This window comes from Mobula birostris, chromosome 7 (assembly GCF_030028105.1).
Source record: "Mobula birostris isolate sMobBir1 chromosome 7, sMobBir1.hap1, whole genome shotgun sequence".
NCBI lineage: Eukaryota > Metazoa > Chordata > Chondrichthyes > Myliobatiformes > Myliobatidae > Mobula > Mobula birostris.
This window is the reverse complement of record NC_092376.1, coordinates 36,338,749-36,362,045: the sequence shown is the minus strand read 5'-3', so window position 1 is coordinate 36,362,045 and position 23,297 is coordinate 36,338,749. Positions and strand designations below refer to the sequence as shown.

Below are 23,297 nucleotides of genomic sequence, written 5' to 3'. Positions count from 1 at the left end.
CCTTTCCCATTCCAGTTTGTTAATCCATGGCCTTCTCCACTCAGGAGGGAGGAACAACAGCTGGTATTCCATCTGGGTAGCCTCCAACCTGAAAGCATGAACATTGACTTCGTGAATTCCTGGTAATACCCCCCTCCCTGCCCTCTACTTCACCAGTCCCAATCCCCTTTTACCTCTCTCACCTTATCTCCTTGCCTGCCCTCTGGTGCTCCAAACCCCCTTTCTTCCATGGCCTTCTATCCTAACCTATCAGATTCCCACTTCTCCAGCCCTGTATCTCTTTCACCAATCAACTTCCTAGCTCTTTATTTCATTCCCCCTCCCAGTTTCACCTGTCACCTTGTGTTTCCCTCTCCCCTCCCCCACCTTTTAGCTCTACTCCTCATCTTTTTTTCAACAGTTCTGCCGAAGAGTCATGGCCCAAAATGTTGACTGTACTTCTTTTCCATAGATGCTACCTGGGCTGCTGAGTTCCTCCAGCATTTTGTGTGTGTTGGAGGAATTGGGAAAAGTTCTAGAGAATGCTGGGCAGAGAGGTTTTGTGAGGGACCCTGGTGTAGGTTGAGGTCTTTTTTGGTGGGAGTTGGAAGAAGACAGAATGGGAGATGGCTGAGGATGCCGCCCCTGTTGCGCAAGGTGCTTTGTGCAGATGAATGGCTTCAAGGAGGAAGGACCAATACTCTTGCCTGAGAAAGATGGGTCTCTCGCCGTGGTGTCCAGATGCTGTTAGCGAGGGGCTAATAAGCTACATTTCCAGAGATGCCCAATAAGAAAGGAGTTTCTATTACAATGACTTTATTGTCCAGTTCGTTGATTGGCTGTACAAGAGGTTAACAACTTGCATTCCTTATAGATGAGTTGCATTGTGGTTGTAGCAATGCTGAGACAATCTGTTACTGCTTTGTATTTGGGGGAAAAAGAGCAAAATGATTTGTTATTGGAGAAAATGTGTGCACAGTATTTGGCCACAAAACTGGAGTCTTGGTAGTGAAAATTGAAAATGAGAAGAAATGTTCTGTATCCTTGAAAGGATGATACCCTCCAGGCAGGTGATGAAAAAGCCAGGAGGAACAGCTAACTATAGAATCCAGTGCCAGGTAAATGCCCCTTTGGGACAGAAAATGTTTGTCCACCTATCCATCCCTCACTCCCTCCCACCCAGAATTGGCCTTTCCAGCCCTTCAGGCTGCACCCCCCAGCAACCCTTGACAACCCCAATTTAAGCCTAACCTAGTAATGGGACAGTTTACAATGACCAATGACCAATTAACTTACTTGGTATGTCTTTGGACTGTGGGAGGAAACCAGAGAAAACCCACAGATTCCATGGAGAGGATGCACAGAGACTCCTTACAGAGGATGCCAGGATTGAAATCTGACACCCTGTGCTGGAAAAGCATTGTGCTAACCACTGTGCCCATGTTGGAAGAAGCTTAATAGCTCAAGTCATCAAAATCAGAGAATGTATACTCATATCCATATCCTGCTAAATACAGTACTAGATTCAGCTAATGCTGAACTTACTGGGTTTCCATTAAGTAGATACGATTAATTTCTAACTGTTAGGGCTCAGTATCTAACACATGCTTAACTGTGTTTATGTTTAACAGTATTGCAGTTTCATACCTAGATCTCACAATTTGTGTACAAAGGCCATTAACTAAGTACACTGAAAATCACTGAATAGAACATCCCATGTGAACTTGTGTTACTAATCAGAGGGGGAGAGGTGTGTCAGTGTACTGGTAATCTAATCCTGATGGACTGATGGGAAAGTTGCTCCTGTGGTGTAATTGCTGACAATGATGAAACCATTGATAATGGCATCCTCATCCTGCCCTTTTTTCTCCCATCCCACTTTTCCATCATTACCAATTTTGTTATAAACTTCCTTTGGTGAAAGCAATCAATTTCTCTCCTTTCCTCACCAGTATTTTTTTTGTGTGTATCAAATATCGGTCCTACAGTATGTTAAGGTAATGCTGTTTGTTAATGGAATAGGTGAAACATTGCATCAGTCTGTTTGACAATTTTAGCTACTGGCCCTGATCCTACGACTGCTATTAGACCTATTAGATTAGTGCTGGCAAACATTTAGACACAAAATTCATAATTTATGAGGATTAATAGGATGGTTTTGTAATGAGATGCTGTTGGACACACAGTGCAATCATGGCTAACAAAAGATTTGAAGCAAGAAGGCTGCAAGTAGAATGTCGGAAGGGATTTCTGGGGCGAAGGCATTTTACTACTCGGGGTAAAGAGAGGCAAGACTGCGCAGGCATGTGACGTGAGCCAGTAGAGAGTGGGAAGAGTTTAAAAAGAAGACGGCTATATACAGCGGACAGTGTTTGGAACGGGCAGCGGAGTGAGAGGGCTTTGGCCCAGAAGGGGCTTCAGCGAAGAAAGGTCAAGGCGAAGAACTGATTTGCAGAGACTCACAGATAACAGTCTTCGACTTCCCCAGCAGGCTCTTCCCTTTCTCCTGTGGTCCTCCTGCTAACATTGTTGCTCTGTCATGGCAGATGAGCTCAGACCCGTGCCATGCTCCTCCTGTGACATGTGGGAACTCAGGAAGGCTGTCAGTATCCCTGAAGACTATGTGTGCAGTAAGTGTCCAGCTGCAGCTCCTGATGGACCGCATGCCAGCACTGGAGCTGTGCATGGACTCACTTTGGAGCATCCAAATGCTGAGAATGTTGTGGATAGCACATTTACTGCTAAGGAAAGATAGGGAATGGGTGACCAATAGGAAGGTAGTACAGGAGTCTCCTGCGGTCATCTCCCTCCAAAACAGATATACCGCTTTGGAATCTGTTGGGGGAGATGACTCATCAGGTGAAGGCAGCAGTAGACAGGATCATGGCACCATGGGTGGCTCTGCTGAGCATGAGGGCAAGAAAAAGAGTGGCAGAGCTGTTGTGGTAGGGGATTCCATGGTAAGGGGAATAGAAAGGAGCTTCTGTGGCCACAAACGGGACTCCCGTATGGTGTGTTGCCTCCTGGGTGCAAGGGTCAGAGATGTCTCGGAGACGCTGCAGGGCATTCTGAAAGGGGAGGGTGAGCAGCCAGCTGTCGTGCATGTAGGTACTAACGATATAGGAAGAAAGCGGGATGAGGTCTTACAAGCTGAATTTAGGGAGCTAGGAGATAAATAAAGAGTAGGACCTCAAAGGTAATCATCTCAGGATTATTACCGGTGCCACATGCTAGCCAGAGTTGGAATAACAGGATAGCTAGCATGAATATGTGGCTTGTGTGGTGGTGCAGGAGGGAGGGTTTCAGATTTTTGGGGCATTGGAACCGCTTCTGGGGGAGGTGGGACCGGTACTGTCTGGACAGTCTACATCCGGACAGGGCCGGGATCAATGTCCTAGGGAGATTGTTTGCTAGTGCTGTTGGGGAGGCTTTAAACTAATATGGCAGGAGGATAGGAACCCATACAGAAAAGAGAAGGGAAGTGATGCAGAGACCAAAGCCAGAGTTAATGAAGAAAAATGTAAGGGTAGAGTGCATAAAAGTAAAAGGCATCGCATAGGTCACGAGATTCTAAAAGGACAAAATGAGTATAAGGGCACTTTATCTAAATGCCTGTAGTATTAGAAAGAAGTTTAGTGAACTTGTAGCACTGATCAGTACCAAGGCTTATGATTTAGTGGCCATTACAGAAACCTGGTTGCAAGGTGGAGATGAGTGGGAATTAAATATCCAAGGGTATCAGGTAATACGGAAAGATAGGCAGGAAAGCAGAGGAGGTGGGATGGCGCTCTTGATTAAGGATGAGATCAGGGCGATTGTGAGAGACGATATAAAATCTATGGAGCAGAATGTTGAGTCCATCTGGGTAGAGATTAAGAATACTAAAGGGAAAAAAATCACTGGTGGATGTTGTCTATAGGCCACCTAATAAAAATATTGCAGTGGCAGAGGCGATTAACCAAGAAATAACTGAGGCTTGTAAGAACGGAACAGCATTTGTCATGGGGGATTTTAACTTCCACATAGATTGGGTGAATGAGGTTGGTCAAGGAAGTCACCCAGGTTGATCAAGGAAGTCTTGAGGAGGACTTCATAGAATGCATCTGTGATGGCTTTCTTGAGCAGCATGTTAGTGAATTTATAAGGGAAAATACTGTCTTAGATCTAGTCCTGTGCAATGAGACAGGTAAGGTTAACGATCTTGTAGTCAGGGATCCTCTTGGAAAGGGTGATCATAGTATGATTGAATTTCGCTTTCAGATGGAGGATGAAATAGTTAGATCTAAAACTAGTGTATTATGCTTGAACAAGGGAGACTACAACGGGATGAGGGAGGAGTTGGCTAATGTGGATTGGGAGCACAGGCTATTTGTTAGGACAGTTGAGGAACAGTGGAATACTTTGAAAGAGATTTTTCACAGTGCTCAATAAAAATATATTCCAGTCAAAAGTAATGACAGTAAGTGTGGGGAAAGCCAGCCTTGGATAACTAAGGAAGTAAAAGATAGTATCAAATTAAAAGCTTATGTGTATAAAGTTGCAAAGAGTAGTGGGAGACTGGAGGATTGGGAAAACTTTAAAAAGCAACAGAGAACAACTAAACAAGAAATAAGGAAAGGGAAGATAGAGTATGAAAATAAATTAGCACGAAATATAAAAACAGAGCAAAAGTTTTTATAAATATATAAAGCGGAAGAGGGTGGCTAAAGTCAACGTAGGCCCCTTGGAAGATGATAAGGGGAAGTTGATATTGGGTGTTAAGAAAATGGCTGAGGCATTGACCGACTATTTTCTGTCAGTCTTTACGGTGGAGGATACTTCTAATACGCCAAAGAAGGATGTTATGGACGAAATGGGTGGTGAGGACCTTGATAAAATCACTGTCACTAAAGAGATAGTGATGTGTAAACTAGACGGCCTGAAGGTAGATAAATTCCCTGGTCCTGATGGGATGCATCCCAGGGTGCTGAAGGAATTGGTGGAGGTTATAGCAGACTCGTTGGTAATCATTTATCAAAACTCTCTATTCTGGGCAGGTCCCGGCGGATTGGAAGACAGCAAATGTCACGCCACTTTTTAAAAAAGAATGCAGGCAAAAGATGTGCAACTATAGGCCAGTTAGCTTAATGTCTGTAGTTGGGAAAATACTTGAAGTTGTCATTATGGAAGAAATAACAAAACATTTAGAAAGGAGTGGTTCCATTAGACAGACGCAGCATGGATTCAGAAAGGTCAGGTCCTGTTTGACAAACTTACTGGAGTTCTTTGAGGACATAATGAGTGCAGTGGATAGAGTGGAACAGGTGGATGTCATATACTTGGATTTCCAGAAGGCGTTCGATAAGGTCCCGCACGAGAGTTACAAATAAAATGGATGCATGGAGTCGGAGGAAGTGTATTGGCATGGATAGTGGATAGGTTAACCAATAGAAGGCAGAGAGTTGGTATAAATGGGTGTTTCTCTGGTTGGCGGTCAGTGGTGAGTGGGGTGCTGCAGGGGCCGGTTCTGGGTCCACAGCTATTTACCATTTACATTGATGAGTTGGGAGAGGGGACTGAGTGTAGCATAGCAAAATTTGCTGATGACACTAAACTGAGTGGAAAAGCAAATTGTACAGAGGATGTGGAGAGTCTGCAGAGGGATATAGATAGGTTAAGTGAGTGGGCCAAGGTCTGGCAGATTGAATACATTATTGGTAAATACGAGATCATCCACTTTGGAAGGAATAATAGAAGTCAAGTCACTTTTTATTGTCATTTCAACCATAACTGCTGGTACAGAACATAGTAAAAATGAGACAACGTTTTCCAGGACCATGGTGCTACATGAAACAATACAAAAACTACACTGAACAACTAAGAAAGGACACAAGAACTACACTAGACTACAGACCTATCCAGGACTGCATAAACTGCACAAAACAGTGCAGGCACTACAATAAATAATAAAGGAGACAGTAGGCACAGTGGAGGGTACAGTAGGGTTGGTGTCAATCCAGGCTCTGGGTATTGAGGAGTCTGATGGCTTGGGAGAAGAAACTGTTACATAGTCTGGTCGTGAGAGCCCAAATGCTTCGGTGCCTTTTTCCAGATGGCAGGAGGGAGAAGAGTTTACATGAGGGGTGCGTGGGGTCCTTCATAATGCTGTTTGCCTTGCGGATGCAGTGTGTGGTGTAAGTGTCTGTGATGGCGGGAAGAGAGACCCTGATGATCTTCTCAGATGACCTCACTATCCGCTGCAGGGTCTTGCGATCCGAGATGGTGCAATTTCCGAACCAGGCAGTGATGCAGCTGCTCAGGATGCTCTCAATACACCTCTGTAGAATGTGGTGAGGATGGGAGGTGGGAGATGGACTTTTCTCAGCCTTTGTAGAAAGTAGAGATGCTGCTGGGCTTTCTTTGCTATGGAGCTGGTGCTGAGGGACCAGGTGAGATTCTCTGCCAGGTGGACACCAAGAAATTTGGTGCTCTTAAAGATCTCTATGGAGGAGTCTTTGATTTTCAGCGGAGGGTGGTTGCTCTGTGTCCTCCTGAAGTCAACAACCATCTCTTTTGTTTTGTTCACATTCAGAGACAGGTTGTTGGCTCTGCACCAGTCCAGTAGCCGCTGCACCTCCTCTCTGTATGCTGATCCACCACCATCTCATCAGCCAGAACGATAAGTCAGCATTTAAATGGTGGAAGATTGCAGCATGCTGTTGTGCAGAGGAACTTGGGAGTGCTTGTTCATGAATCGCAAAAAGTTGGCTTGCAGGTACAACAGGTTATTAAGAAGGCAAACGGAATGTTGGCCTTCATTGCTAGAGGGATTGAATTCAAGAGCAGTAGGTGATGCGGCAACTATAGAGGGTACTGGTGAGGCCAAACCTGGAGTACTGTGTGCAGTCCTGGTCTCCATACTTGAGGAAGGATATACTGGCTTTGGAGGCAGTGCAGAGGAGGTTCGCCAGGTTGATTCCAGGGATGAAGGGGCTAACCTATGAGGAGAGATTGAGTCGCCTGAGACTAAACTCTCTGGAGTTCAGAAGAATGAGAGGGGATCTTATAAAAACATACAAAATTTTGAAAGGGATAGATAAGATAGAAGTAGGAAAGTTGTTTCCATTGGTAGGTGAGACTAGAACTAGGGGACGTTGCCTCAAGATTCAGGGGAGGAGATTTAGGACGGAGATGAGGAGAAACTGTTTTTCCCAGAGAGTGGTGAATCCATGGAATTCTCTACCCAGGGAAGCAGTTGAGGCTTCCTCACTAAATATATTTAAGAAACAGATAGGTTTTTACATAGTAAGGGAATTAAGGGTTATGGGGAAAAAGCAGGTTGATGGAGCTGAGTTTACAGACAGATCAGCCATGATCTTATTGAATGGTGGGGCAGGCTCGTTGGGCTGGATGGCCTACTCCTGCTCATACTTCTTATGTTCTTATGTTAAAAGTAAAAGGTAGACTGAAAGGAGATGTTGATAATATTAGCAAAAATAGGAATACTGTTGAAGATTTTGTTTATTTATGAAGCAGGACAAATTGATGGAGAAAAGAAAGATATAATGAGAGTAAACAATTAAAAGGTGAAAATTAATTGTAATGTTGCCTAGTGGTATGTAAAGTGTGGCGATTAGCAAAGGGAAACAAATTATGGAGAACACAAACCTGGACTCAACCTGGAGGTTAACCTTTAGGCTATCGTGCACAAAGACTCCCAAGTCCCTCTGCATCTCTGCATTTTGATAAAAACATAAATACATTTTTTAAAATTATCTCAGAAGTCACAAAACCATTTTGGATAAAGTGTAGAACTTGGGATCGATTCAGAGTATTTTAAGGAATAAGAGTTCATAAAGTTTTAAGACAATTTTGATAGTTAAATTTTGATAAATCTGTGAGATTAGATAACCCCTATCATGGGAAATGAAGATGAGCTCTATTGCAATCATGGTTCCATTGATTTTAATCTCCATGGAATGGTCTCTTGGATGGAAAGGTGAAAAACACATCAATGTGACTATCAGCTATAGGAGCAGAAGTAGGCCATTTGGTCCATCGTGTCTGCTCCACCATTCAATCATGGGCTGATCCAATTCTTCCAGTCATCCCCACTCCCCTGCCTTCTCCCCATACCCTTTGATATCATGGCTAATCAGGAACCTGTCTAACTATGCCTTAAATGCACCTGCTGACATGGCCTCCACGGCCATTCATGGCACCAGATTCCATGGATTTACCACCCTCTGACGAAAGTAGTTTCTCCGCATCTCCGTTCTAAATGGACGTCCTTCAATTCTGAAGTTCTGCTCTCTTGTCCTAGACTCCCCTACCATGGGAAATAACTTTGCCATATCTAACCTGTTCAGACCTTTTAACATTCAGAATGTTTCTGTGAGGTCCCTTCTCATCCACCTGAACTCCAGGGAATACAGCCCAAGAGCTGCCAGACTTTTCTCATATGATAACCCTTTCATTCCTGGAACCATTCTTGTGAATCTTCTCTGAAGCCTCTCCAATGTCAGTATATCCTTTCTAAAATAAGGAGCCCAGAACTGCACACAGTACTCCAAGTGTGGTCTCATGAGAGCTTTATAGAGCCTCAACATCACATCCTTGCTCTTAGTCATAGTCATAGTCATACTTTCTTGATCCCGGGGGAAATTGGTTTTCGTTATAGTTGCACCATAAATATAGTAATAGAACCATAAATAGTTAAATAGTAATATGTAAATTATGCCAGTAAATTATGAAATAAGTCCAGGACCAGCCTATCGGCTCAGGGTGTCTGACCCTCCAAGGGAGGAGTTGTAAAGTTTGATGGCCACAGGCAGGAATGACTTCCTACGACGCTCTGTGCTGCATCTCGCAGGAATGAGTCTCTGGCTGAATGTACTCCTGCGCCCACCCAGTACATTATGTAGTGGATGGGAGACATTGACCAAGATGGCATGCAACTTAGACAGCATCCTCTTTTCAGGCACCACCGTGAGAGAGTCCAGTTCCATCCCTACAACATCACTGGCCTTACGAATGAGTTTGTTGATTCTGTTGGTGTCTGCTACCCTCAGCCTGCTGCCCCAGCACACAACAGCAAACATGGTAGCACTGGCCACCGCAGACTTGTAGAACATCCTCAGCATCGTCTGGCAGATGTTAAAGGACCTCAGTCTCCTTAGGAAATAGAGATGGCTCTGACCCTTCTTGTAGACAGCCTCAGTGTTCTTAGACCTGTCCAGTTTATTGTCAATTCGTATCCCCAAGTATTTGTAATCCTCCACCATGTCCACACTGACCCCCTGGATGGAAACGGGGGTCACCGGTACCTTAGCTCTCCTCAGGTCTACCACCAGCTCCTTAGTCTTTTTCACATTAACCTGCAGGTAATTCTGCTCACACCATGTGACAAAGTTTCCTACTGTAGTCCTGTACTCAACCTCATCTCCCGTGCTGATGCATCCAACTATGGCAGAGTCATCCGAAAACTTCTGAAGATGACAAGACTCTGCAGTAGTTGAAGTTCGAGGTGTAACTGGTGAAGGGAAAGGGAGACAAGACAGTCGCCTGGGGAGCCTCAGTGCTGCTGATCACTCTGTCAGACACACAGTGTTGCAAGCACACATACTGTGGTTTTCCAGTCAGGTAATCGAGAATCCATGATACCAGGGAAGCATCCACCTGCATCGCTGTCAGCTTCTCCCCCAGCAGAGCAGGGTGGATGATGTTGAATGCACTGGAGAAGTCAAAAAACATGACCCTCACAGTGCTCGCTGGCTTGTCCAGGTGGGCGTAGACACGGTTCAGCAGGTAGACGGTGGCATCCTCAACTCCTAGTCGGGGCTGGTAGGCGAACTGGAGGGGATCTAAGTGTGGCCTGACCATAGGCCGGAGCAGCTCCAGAACAAGTCTCTCCAGGGTCTTCATGATGTGGGAGGTCAATGCCACTGCTCTATAGTCATTGAGGCCGCTGGGGCGCGGCGTCTTCGGCACAGGGACGAGGCAGGACGTTTTCCACAGTACAGGAACCCTCCGGAGCCTCAGGCTCATGTTGAATACATGGCGAAGTACTCCACATAGCTGAGGGGCACAGGCTTTGAGCATCCTAGTACTGACACCATCCGGTCCTGCAACCTTGCTTAGGTTGAGACGTTTCAGCTGTCTTCTCACCTGTTCAGCCGTGAAGCCCACCGTGGTGGTTTCGTGTGGGGGAGGGGTATAGTCATGAGAGCAGGGTGGGGGACTGTGAAGAGGGGTAGGAGGGGAGAGTGAAATATGTGTTGGTTGGGGGCCGACAACAGATGGCTCATGTGGGGGATGGGCAGGGGTCACAATGTCAAATCTGTTAAAGAACAGGTTAACAACAGGAATTCTGCAGATGCTGGAAATTCAAGCAACACACATAAAAGTTGCTGGTGAACGCAGCAGGCCAGGCAGCATCTCTAGGAAGAGGTGCAGTTGACGTTTCAGGCCGAGACCCTTCGTCAGGACTAACTGAAGGAAGAATGAGTAAGGGATTTGAAAGTTGGAGGGGGAGGGGGAGATCCAAAATGATAGGAGAAGACAGGAGGAGGAGGGATGGAGCCAAGAGCTGGACAGGTGATTGGCAAAAGGGATACGAGAGGATCATGGGACAGGAGGTCCAGGAAGAAAGATAAGGGGCGGGGGGGACCCAGAGGATGGGCAAGGGGTATATTCAGAGGGACAGAGGGAGAAAAAGGAGAGTGAGAGAAAGAATGTGTGTATAAAAATAAGTAACCGATGGGGTACGAGGGGAAGGTGGGGCATTAGCGGAAGTTAGAGAAATCGATGTTCATGCCATCAGGTTGGAGGCTACCCAGACGGAATATCAGGTGTTGTTCCTCCAACCTGAGTGTGGCTTCATCTTTACAGTAGAGGAGGCCGTGGATAGACATGTCAGAATGGGAATGGGATGTGGAATTAAAATGTGTGGCCACTGGGAGATCCTGCTTTCTCTGGCGGACAGAGCGTAGGTGTTCAGCAAAGTGGTCTCCCAGTCTGCGTCAGGTCTCGCCAATATATAAAAGGCCACATCGGGAGCACCGGACGCAGTATATCACCCCAGCCGACCCACAGGTGAAGTGTTGCCTCACCTGGAAGGACTGTTTGGGGCCCTGAATGGTGGTAAGGGAGGAAGTGTAAGGGCATGTGTAGCACTTGTTCCGCCTACACAGATAAGTGCCAGGAGGGAGATCAGTGGGGAGGGATGGAGGGGACGAATGGACAAGGGAGTCGCGTAGGGAGCGATCCCTGCGGAATGCAGGGGTGGGGAGGGAAAGATGTGCTTAGTGGTGGGATCCTGTTGTAGGTGGCGCAAGTTACGGAGAATAATACATTGGACCCGGAGGCTGGTGGGGTGGTAGGTGAGGACCAGGGGAACCCTATTCCTAGTGGGTTGGCGGGAGGATGGAGTGAGAGCAGATGTACGTGAAATGGGGGAGATGCGTTTAAGAGCAGAGTTGATAGTGGAGGAAGGGAAGCCCCTTTCTTTAAAAAAGGAAGACATCTCCCTCGTCCTAGAATGAAAAGCCTCATCCAGAGAGCAGATGTGGCGGAGACGGAGGAATTGCGAGAAGGGGATGGCATATTTGCAAGAGACGGTGAGAAGTCGGCTGGGGTGATATACTGCGTCCGGTGCTCCCAATGTGGCCTTTTATATATTGGCGAGACCCGACGCAGACTGGGAGACCACTTTGCTGAACACCTACGCTCTGTCTGCCAGAGAAAGCAGGATCTCCCAGTGGCCACACATTTTAATTCCACATCCCATTCCCATTCTGACATGTCTATCCATAGCCTCCTCTACTGTAAAGATGAAGCCACACTCAGGTTGGAGGAACAACACCTTATATTCCGTGTGGGTAGCCTCCAACCTGATGGCATGAACATCGACTTCTCTAACTTCCGCTAATGCCCCACCTCCCCCTCGTACCCCATCTGTTACTTATTTTTATACACACATTCTTTCTCTCACTCTCCTTTTTCTCCCTCTGTCCCTCTGAATATACCCCTTGCCCATCCTCTGGGTCGTCCCACCCCTTGTCTTTCTTCCCTGACCTCCTGTCCCATGATCTTCTCGTATCCCTTTTGCCTATCACCTGTCCAGCTCTTGGCTCCATCCCTCCCCCTCCTGTCTTCTCCTATCATTTTGGATCTCCCCCTCCCCCTCCAACTTTCAAATCCCTTACTCACTCTTCCTTCAGTTCGTCCTGATGAAGGGTCTCGGCCTGAAACGTCGACTGCACCTCTTCCTACAGATGCTGCCTGGCCTGCTACGTTCACCAAAAAAAAACTATAGACCTGTTAGCCTGACATCAGTGGTAGAGAAGTTGTTGAAATAGATTGTTAGGGATAAGATTACGAAGTACCTGGAGGCACATGACAAGATAGGCCAAAGCCAGCATGGTTTTCTGAAAGGAAAATCCTGCCTGACTAACCTACTGCAGTTTTTTGAGGAAATTACAAGCAGGGTAGAAAAGGAGATGCAGTAGATGTGGTCTACTTGGACTGTCAGAAGGCCTTTGACAAAGTGCCACATATGAGGCTGCTTAGCAAGATAAGAGCCCATGGAATTACAGAGAAGCTACTAGCATAGGTGGAGCATTGGCTGATTGGCAGAAAACAGAGAGTGGGAATAAAGGGATCTTATTCTGGCTGGCTGCTGCTTACCAGTGGACTTCCACAGCGGTTAATGCTGGGACCACTGCTTTTTACGATGTATGTCAATGATGTGAACTACAGGATTAATGGATTTGTGGCTAAATTTGCCGATGTACCCCAGAAACACACCTGAGCGGTGCAGCAGAGGTATGTGCTATGCATGACCCGGTCTGAAAGCATCATGTTGACTCATAACAGATTGTGTTCACGGTGGAACAACTTAGTCAAGGATGGGGTGATCAGCACAGATGGACAAATTATACCTCCACTACCCCTTTAGCTGCCTCCCACCATTCTTAAATAGCGGAGTAACATTTGCAATTTTCCAGTCATCCGGTACAATGCCAGAAAATCTATCGATTTTTGAAAGATCATTGTTAATGCCTCCGCAATCTCTGTAGCTACTTCCTTCAGAACCGGAGTGTGCATTCCATCAGGTCCAGGAGACTTATCCACCTTCAGACCATTAAACTTCCTGAGCACCTTCTCAGTCGTAATTTTCACTGCACACACTTCACTCTCTTGTGATTCAATAAACTAGGGAGAGAGGGAAAGTGAAATGTATTCTGGGATCTAATCTTGCAGACCTGGTACTATGGCACTTAGAATATAAGAATATGATTGGGAATAATCAATATGGGTTTCGAGATACTGCTTTTGGTATCTGTTGTTACAACAGATAAATTGTGTGTTTTGCTTGATTTTCCTTGGATTCTGGAATGCAAGCTACTTTTGTTGCAAATTATCCTATGGCTACGAACTGCAGTTAGTGCCATAACCATAATTTTTTTGTGCTAAGTCTTAGCATTCCACTGCAAAATTACTTGGTATGCTATTGCTCCCTTGCTTAATAAGGAAATAAAGTAAAAGAATATCTTTTCCAACCAGTTGCCTGGGTATGGAAGGTTTATATAACTCCACGTGATTATGTGCTGTGGGATCAACTATTGCATGTGGCTGGATGAATGTTTATAAATTGGTACAGGTCAACCTTCACTAATCCGACTACCTGTATTCCGGTTCCTTCGATAATCCGCACTGATTTCAAATTTTCCGGGCCACCATACCAATCTGCTGCGCATTGTTTTGGTTGCGCTAGATCTGTTTATGTGTTGGCGTGCTTTTGTATGCACAGACAGGTGATTCCTGCTTATTTTCCTGCATTTATTAATATCGTTAGTGTGAGGCGCGGCCACCTGACACCCGCCCGTCTCACCCGGCAGCGCGCTGTGTCTGTCCACCTTCTCGCCCACCTGCTGGCAGTCGCACATTGCCCTACGGTGTTGCCCAGCCGGCACTCTGTTCTCTTCTGCCTACGACCTCAGATCAGACATGGTGACCTGCTGTATTTAAGTATATTACTAAGTGGAGGAAAAGAAACTAATGAGGATTCCCTCAGTAACTGCGAGTGCAATGTAGTCTTTTGGGGTAACTGCTAGTCTGTGTCTTTGCTATCGCTTAGCTCATGTTTGAGTGCTGGTAGTGGGTGCGCTTTATTTTTTGTCGGTGGGGAGTGGGGATTGTTGCTTGCTGCTGTTTACGCGCAGGAGGGAGGGGAGCGGGGGGGATCTTAGGGGTTCTAACATTTAACTGTTGTTCATTCTGTGGGGCACTCCTCTGTTTTCATAGATGGTTGCAAAGAAAAAGCATTTCAGGATGTATATTGTATGCACTTCTCTGACATTAAATGAACCTTTGAATCCTTTGATATTTTAAAGGTATGATGAGGCGGTTAGCTATTGCTTAATGTGATCCTTCTGAAATTCGGCATTTTCACTAATCCGGCACTCCTCAGGTCCCAATGGTGCCGGATTATAGAAGGGTGACCTGTACTAGCTTTGCAAGTAACTGCAATCTTTTCAGAGAAGCAATTTATCACAATGATATCTTCATTGGATTTGTATTGAAGGTAGGATGATGATAGTCGTTGTTTAATCCAAGTAGCCATATCAACAGACAGAGGAGTGTTTCATTTGTCTCTTCTGCATGAGTTTGATTTCAGGTTATTGTGTGGATATTTCCTTAGAGATATGTGAAATCAAAAAACATCCCTGTTGGATTCTGACTTAATTACTTATTCATTTGGTGGATTTTGTTTTGGCACCTTTCCATTTGTCATCACTGTTGAAATTGAATATTCAAGCATATTGACATCATAAGAGTCCCTTGACATCATGTGGCAAGCTGGCAAGTCAGAGGTGTCTTAATGGATAGTCAGAGGTGGATCATTAATGGTGTGTTGCACCATCTAGATGACATTCCTCACATCATGTCTGCACAACATTAGATGTCTTGGGTTTCGATCAATGTAAACGTTTTCCTAACTGTGTTTAGTATGGTGGCTGGCCAACCAAACATAGCACGCTACTCAATTGTAGAGTGCAAGAGCAGAGATCTGTAGTAGCCCAACAATACCACCTTAGTCAGTGCCCTGCAAGTTTGTAACATACATGAATCCAGGATTTGTCCTTGTTTGCAACTTTCTGTAGATGTGACATATTCTGCAGATATTGCATTATGACCATACTATCTGTTGATATGATCATAATGTGTTCCAAATGTTTTTTTTTTCGGGAGGAGAGGATGGCGGTGCGACGCAGCTCGCAGCGGCCACTCCGGTTGTGATGTCTGTTATCTGTCAAGTAGGGTGCTGTGCACAATCCTGATTTGATGGAGACGGACGTGAGAGCACGGAGGAACATCTGAAATGCCTGCTTCACTGCTGCTGCTACTATGTGGTCCAGAATCTACGGACGAGAAGGCCCCGAGTCCTCGGTTTTGCTTGTTGCTTGTTTGCCAGGGCGGGATCGAAGCGCTCGGCAGAGGATGGTGCTTGGAGAGGCTGTATCGGAGGGGCTGGTCGGAGGCTCGAAGTTTTCGGACGGACTCAGAGTCAGCTGCAGTCAGGTGCTTCCAATGGTGCTGCATCGGCAAGTTGTCGGCACTTGGAGATTCATGGCAGGGAGAGTTTCTCCCTTCTGCCACCTGCGTTAGATGATGAGTCAATTGGGACTTTGAAACTTTTTTTTATTGCGCCCATGGTCTGCTCCTTTTCAAATTATGGTATTGCTTTTCACTGTTGTAACTATATGTTATAATTATGTGCTTTTGTCAGTTTTAGTCTTGGTTTGTCCTGTTTTTTTTTTGTGATATCATTCTGGAGGAACATTGTATCATTTTTTAATGCATGCATTTCTAAATGACAGTAAACGAGGACTGAGTGTCCTCATAATCTTAAAAAAAATAAAGAGAATGCAATAAATGTTTGATGTCTTAAATAAGTATTATAGAAATTCTTAAAACAGGGATTCCCAACTGTTTATGCCATGGACTGCTGCCATTAACTGAAAGGTTTGTGGATCCGAGGTTGGGAACCCATCTTAAAACCTGTTCTGTATTTTTTTTCCCAATTCTAATGTCAGGTTCTTGACCTCCCCATATATTAAGCCTAGCTAAGTATTTTTAGCGCTGTTTTCGGTTTATTTCAGATATGTGTTGTATTTTCTTAAATATGACATTCAGCAGTATTGAATTTTCTCTGCACAAAAGGCAATGTGAAATATTATGGTTGTCCATTGATTTGTGAAGTAATGGTCATTTAATTGCTGGGGTTAATTGAATTTTTTAGGTCTGCAATCAGAGTGAATCCAGATGTGTGAAGATTTCACCTTGTATTGTGAACAGCTTGCCATCAGAATTTTGAAATTATGTCACTCAAGTTAATATTGTAAGGCATAGGAGTTCTTTGACCAGTCTGATGTTCAGATTTCATGGCATCCTGATATTAACCTCATTTCTCAGTTGTTTAAAATCTTGAATGTAGGTAAACCAAATTGACACACTGAAAATCTCGAGCTGTGTTTGCAGTGTCATTGGTTGATGAAAGATCTTTATACCACAGGAAAATTTGATATTAGTAGTTGTTGTCAGCATGATACAATGAAACTTGCTATGTTCTTGTATGTTATAACTAACTTATTCCTTTACCCTCTTCTGATCTTATTGTCAAATTTTTTTTGCTGGAAGAAATAACTTTGCCAATAACATTCTTGAGTTCCCTGCCAAAGGCTGTGTTAGGATAATACATTCATCTTCATTTATGATTTTTTAATACTCAAGTTCCTGACTTGCATAATTAACTGTACCAATGATTTAAATTAAGTTCTTCAAGTATAATGGCAGTAATACCGCAGTTTTGAATTTCCTGCTTTAAAATTCTTTGATTTTGACTTTCTGAAGCCAATAATATGAAAGCAAGTTCATATGTAGATATAGTGAAATGCAAAAGTTTGGGCACCCCGGTCAAAATTTCTGTTACTGTGAATAGCTAGGCGAGTAAAAGATGACCTGATTTCCAAAAGGCATAAAGTTAAAGATGACACATTTCTTTAAGCAAGATTACTTTTTTATTTCCATCTTTTACAGTTTCAAAACAACAAAAAAGGAAAAGGGCCCGAGGCAAAAGCTTGGGCACCCTGCATGGTCAGTGGTTATTAACACCCCCTTTGACAAGTATCACAGCTTCTAAACGCTTTTTGTAGCCAGCTAAGAGTCTTTCAATTCTTGTTTGGGGGATTTTCGCCCATTCTTCCTTGCAAAAGGCTTCTAGTTCTGTGAGGTTATTGGGCTGTCTTGCATGCACCGCTCTTTTGAGGTCCATCCACAGATTTTCGATGATCTTTAGGTCGGGGGACTGTGAGGGCCATGGCAAAACCTTCAGCTTGTGCCTCTTGAGGTAGTCCATTGTGGTTTTTGAGGTGTGTTTAGGATCATTATCCTGTTGTAGAAGCCATCCTCTTTTCATCTTCAGCTTTTTTTACAGACAGTGTGATGTTTGCTTCCAGAATTTGCTGGTATCTAATTGAATTTATTCTTCCCTCTACCAGTGAAATGTTCCCCGTGCCAGTGGCTGCAACACAAGCCCAAAGCATGATCGATCCACCCCGTGCTTAACAGTTGGAAAGGTGTTCTTTTCATGAAATTCTGCACCCTTTTTTCTTCAAACCTACCTTTGCTCATTGCGGCCAAAAAGTTCTATTTTAACTTCATCAGTCCACAGGACTTGTTTCCAAAATGCATCAGGCTTGTTTAGATGTTCCTTTGCAAACTTCTGACGCTGAAGTTTGTGGTGAAGACGCAGGAAAGGTTTTCTTCTGATGACTCTTCCATGATGGTCATATTTGTGCAGGTGTCGATGCACAGTAGAACAGTACACCACTACTCCAGAGTCTGTTAAATCTTCCTCAGGGTCTTTTGCACTCAAACGGGGGCTTTTGATTTGCCTTTCTAGCAATCCCACGAGCAGTTCTCTCGGAAAGTTTTCTTGGTCTTCCAGACCTCAACTTGACCTCCACCGTTCCTGTTAACTGTCATTTCTTAATTACATTACGAACTGAGGAAACGGCTACCTGAAAATGCTTTGCTATCTTCTTATAGCCGCCTTCTGCTTTGTGGGCATCATTTATTTTAATTTTCAGACTGCTAGGCAGCTGCTTAGAGGAGCCCATGGCTGCTGATTGTTGGGACAAGGTTTGAGGAGTCAGGGAGTTTATAAAGCTTGAAATTTGCATCACCTGGTCTTTCCTAATGATGACAGTGAACAAGCCATAGCCCTAACAAGCTAATTAAGGTCTGAGACCTTGGTAAAAGTTACCTGCGAGCTCAAATCTCTTGGGGTGCCCAAACATTTGCATGGTGCTCCTTTCCTTTTTTTCACTCTAAAATTTGACAAAACAAAAATAATACACTAATCTTGCTTAAAATGTTGAAAAGAATGTTTCATCTTTTACTTTATGACTTTTGGAGATAGTTCATCTACTCACTTAACTATTCACAGTAATAGAAATTTTGACTGGGGTGTCCAAACTTTTGCATGCCACTGTACATTTAGGACTGAGCAGAAAAACTATTTCAGACTAATTTTTGCGTATTTCTGTAGTGCAACCCTTTTGGCATTTCTGGTTGACCTGCTGAAGAGCTCAGTTGCCATGCAAGAGCAAATGTTGGGTGGGAAAGGATTCTTAGTAATTGGTTACCTGTTGGAAAAGGTAAGTTTAGAAAGGTACAACTTGTTATCTTAAGTTAATAATGTAGCTAAAAATGTATAAATGTCTTAAAACCTGTTCTGTAATGATTCCCAGTGTTTTGAAAGGTAGTGGATCATCCCATAAATGTAGCCTAGTTCTATGTGTTTCCAGTACTTTCTATTTTTATTTCAGATCTAAAATATTTGTTGTATTTTATTTAATTGGAGATAAATTACAGTTTTATAATCTTTGCTTTCCTCATGAGAGGCTCATCCAGAAGATTAAGCTGCATGGGATCCTCAAAGCATGGCTGTTTTGATTCAGAAATGGCTTGCCCTTAGAAGAGAGAGGGTAATGATTGATAGGACTTGTTCTGGTTCCTGGCCTCTGTTCTGTACTGGGAATTCTGCTGTTTATGATAAATATAAATGACCTGGATAAAAATGTAGATGGATGGAATTGGGGATAATGTATAATGTTGTCAAAGGATAAAGCGGGTATAGATAATTTTCAGATGTGGACAGAGAATTGGGAAATGGAGTTTAATTTGGCCAAATGTGAGGTGTTGCACTTTGGGAAATCAAATATAAAGGGACAGTATAATAGGAAAACTGTTAAGTGGTGTTGATGCAAAGAATGATCTTGGGTTATCAGTCCATAGCTGCTTGAAAGTGGCTTTACAGGTTTATAGGGTGGTAAAGAGTGCATAATCAGTGCATATAAAAAAAATATTCACCCCCCTTTGGAAGTTTTCAAGTTTTATTGTTTTACAACATGGAATTGCGGTGGATTTATTATAGCTTTTTTAACACTGATCAACAGAAAAAGACGCTCTTGTGTCAAAGTGAAAAATGATCTCTACAAAATGATCTAAGTTAATTACAAATGTAAAACACAAAATAATTGATTGCATAAGTATTCACCCCCTTCAATATGACACACCATTGGTGCAGCCAATTTGGTCCTGGAAGTCATATACTTAGTTAAATAAATTGAATCGAGTTGACTTTATTTCTTAGATGCTTCACATACATGAGGAGTGAAAATCTTTACATTACATCTCCGTCTGAATGTGCAATGTGCGAGCTATAGTAATTTGTAATAAATAGTATGTACAGTAAGATATACAACAGAACAATCAATATAGCCTAGAAATACATTGTGTCAACGTGAATTAATCGGTCTGATGGCCTCATGGAAGAAGCTGTCCCGGAGCCTGTTGGCCCTGGCCTTTATGCTGCGGTACCGTTTACTGGTTGGTAGCAGCTGGAACAGTTGTGGTTGGGTTGACTGGGGTCCCCAATGATCGTTCAAGCCCATTTTTATGCACCTGTTGCTGTAAATGTCCTGAATAGTGGGAAGTTCACATCTACAGGTGCGCTGGGCTGTCCGCACCACTCTCTGCAGAGTCCTGCAATTGAGGGAAGTACAGTGATGCAGCCAGCCAGGATACTCTTAATTGTGTCCCTGTAGAAAGTCCTTAGGATTTGGGGACTCATGCTGAAGTTCTCCAACCATCTGAGGTGAACAAGGCGCTGTTGTGCTTTTTACACCACAAGCCGGTATGTACAGACCAAGTGAGGTCCTTGGTAATGTGTATACTAAGGAACTTGAAACTGTTCAACCTCTCAACCCCAAATTCATTGATGTCAATAAGGTGAGCCAGTCTCCATTTTTTCTGTAGTCCACAACCAGCTCCTTTGTTTTTGCGACATTGAGGGAGAGGTTGTTTTCTTGACTGTACTGTGTTAGGGTGATGACTTCTTCTCTAAAGGCTGCCTCGTTATTATTTGAGATTAGGCCAATCAGTGTAGTGTCGTCAGCAAGTTTAATTAGCAGATTGGAGCTGTGGGTGGCGACACAGTCATGAGTGTGCAACGAGTAAAAGAGAGGTGCTTAGGACACAGCCCTGAGGGGCTCCTATATTGAGGGGCAGAGGTGAGGGAGCCCATTCTTACCACCTGCTGGCGATCTGACAGGAAGTCCAGGATCCAGCTGCACAAGGCAGAGTGAAGACTGAGGTCTCTGAGCTTCCTGTCAAGCCTGGAGGTAATTATAGTGTTGAATGCTGAACTGTAGTCTTAAGAAACACATTCTCACATAAGTATCCCTCCTCTCCAGCTGTGTAAGGACAGTATGTAGAGTTGTGGCTATTATGTCATCTGTTGATCGGTTGTGTCAGTAGGCAAATTGCAGGGGGTGCAGGGTGAGTGGTAACATGCTGCAGATGTAGTCCTTGACCAGCCTCTCAAAGCACTTGCTTATTATTGAGGTGATTACCTGTATACAGTCAAAGTGTTTCAATTAATTGTAGTAAAAATACCCCTGTATGAGGAAGGTCCAACTCCTGGCAAAAATTACACCATTCAAGCGACTCCGCAAAAAGTGGAGTACAGTTAAGTCAAATCATCAAGAAATGAAACGAACATAGCACAGTTGTAAATCTGACTAGAGCAGACTGTCCTCAAAACTGAATGACCGTGCAAGAAGGGGACTAGTGAAGGAGGCCACTAAGAGACCTATGACAACTCTGGAGGCGTTACAAGTTTCAGTTGCTGAGATGGGGGAGAAAAATCTCCATGAAATCTCAGCTAGAGTTTGCCAGAAGGCATGTAGGGGAGATTGAAGTCAGCTGGAAGAAGGTTCTATGGTCTGATGCAATCAAAACTTAGCTTTTTGGCCATCAGACTAAACACTTAGTTTGGCATAAGCCAAATACCCCACGTCATCAAAAACACAGCATCCCTTCCGAGAAGTATGGTGGAGGCTGCATCATGCTGTGGGGATGCTTCACTGCACTAGGTCCAGGAAAGCTTGTGAAGGTAAAGGGTAAAGTGAATGCAGCAAAATAGGGAAATCCTGGAGGGAAACAAGATGCAACCTGCTGGAGAACTGCAACTTGGGAGAAAATGTGTTTTCCAGGAAGTCAGTGACCCCAAACATAAAGCCAAAGCTACACAGGAATGGCTTAAAAACAATAATGTTAATGTCCTAGAGTAGCCAATTCAGAGTCCAGATCACAATCCAACTGAGAACTTGTGGCTGGACTTGAAAAGGGCTGTTCACTCATGATCCCCATGCAATCTGACAGAGCTTGAGCAGTTTTGTAAAGAAGAATGGGGGAAATTGCAGTGTCCAGATGTGCAAAGCTGATAATGACCTATCCACACAGACTGAAGGTTATAATTACTGTCAAAGGCGCATTTACCAGATACTGACTTGATGGGGGTAAGTAATGCAATCAATTATTTTGTATTTAATAACTATAGCCAATTTAGATCATATTGTCAGAATTTATTTTCACTTTGACATGAAAGAGACTTCTCTGTTGTTCAGCATCAAAAAAGCCAAATTAAATCCTCTCTGATTCAGTGTTGTAAAATGCTAAAATTTGAAAACTTCTGGGGTGGGGGAGGGAATACCGTTCAAAAGTTGGGAAGTTATATTGTAGCTTTATAAAACTGTAGTTAGGCTACATCTGGAGTATTGTGTTCAATTGTGGTCATTCCATTATAGGAACAATGTGGAGCTTTTGGAGTGGTTGCAGAAGAGGTTACCAAATGCTCCCTGGATTAGTGCGCATGTGCTCTTGGATGTTGGACTAGCTTGGTTTGTTTTCTCTCAAGTGGTAAAGCCTGCAGCGAGACCTTAGGGATGTTTATAATATATTTTGATGCATAGATAGAGAAGACAGCCAGTTTTTTTCTTTCCCAGGGTCAAAACATCTAATACTACAGGGCATACATTTAAGGTAACAGGTGGTCAGTTCAAAGGAGATGTGTGAGCAAATATTTTACAGAGTGGTGGGTGCCTGGAATGTGATTGTAAAGACAAATACAAAAGAGGCATTTAGGAGGTTCTTAAGAGGCATTTAAAAAGCTCTGCTCACATGAATGTGCAGAGGATGAAAGAATATGAACATCTTATAGGCAGAGGGATTGGTTTAGTTTCGCACAACATCATGGACGAAGGAACTGTTGCTGTGTTGTCTTGTATATGTTCTATGTTCTATGCTTTGGGCATGCTGACACATGAAGACAGAACATTTGTTGTTAGTCCATATGGGTTTTAGCAAGGTGTTGGACAATGAGCAGCATGGCAGATTCTTGAGGCAAATAAAAGAGAGAAGACTAAAATACAAAAAAAGGATAGGCTGGATTAAACAAAGTAGCTGGGTGAATTTAAATGAAGAGTAATTGGGATTTTAGTGACATAAGAGTCCTTGCCATGGAGTTCCAAACACTTCAACATTAGTCCCTTTGTTTTATAAAATTGCAATGACTTTGACTTAAATATAGGAGCCATAATTAAGAAATTTGTTGATCATATCAACATTAACAGTGAAGGAAAAGTTTCTATGTTTCTGGAAGATATTTAAAAAAAATAGTTATGTGCAGCAGAGATGTGACAAATGATTTCATTCAGGAGAGGTATAAGATAATGTATTTGGTTGAGGGTTAGTGAGGGTGGGAACAAAGTAAGGGAATGTACGATAAATGGTAGAGTACTAAAGAATGTAGCTCTGCTCTGATGACTAAAAGTTATAAAATAGGTGGATGAGATGATAATTAGAATATCTTCTTTAATCACTGAGTGATAGAATATTAAAGTTGACAGCTATAACTGTTTCAGGGA

General features: G+C 43.6%; 1 protein-coding gene across 9 annotated transcripts in view; it reads left to right on the top strand.

Moving 5' to 3' along the window:
* The window catches only part of nbeaa (neurobeachin a), a 908,137-nt gene that overhangs the window by 235,980 nt on the left and 648,860 nt on the right, over positions 1–23,297 (top strand). For all 9 annotated transcript variants that reach the window (XM_072262897.1, XM_072262901.1, XM_072262905.1 and 6 more), the window contains one exon: positions 18,575–18,683. In XM_072262897.1, the coding sequence (XP_072118998.1) occupies positions 18,575–18,683 (109 nt within the window). The remainder of the gene's footprint in view (positions 1–18,574; positions 18,684–23,297) is intronic.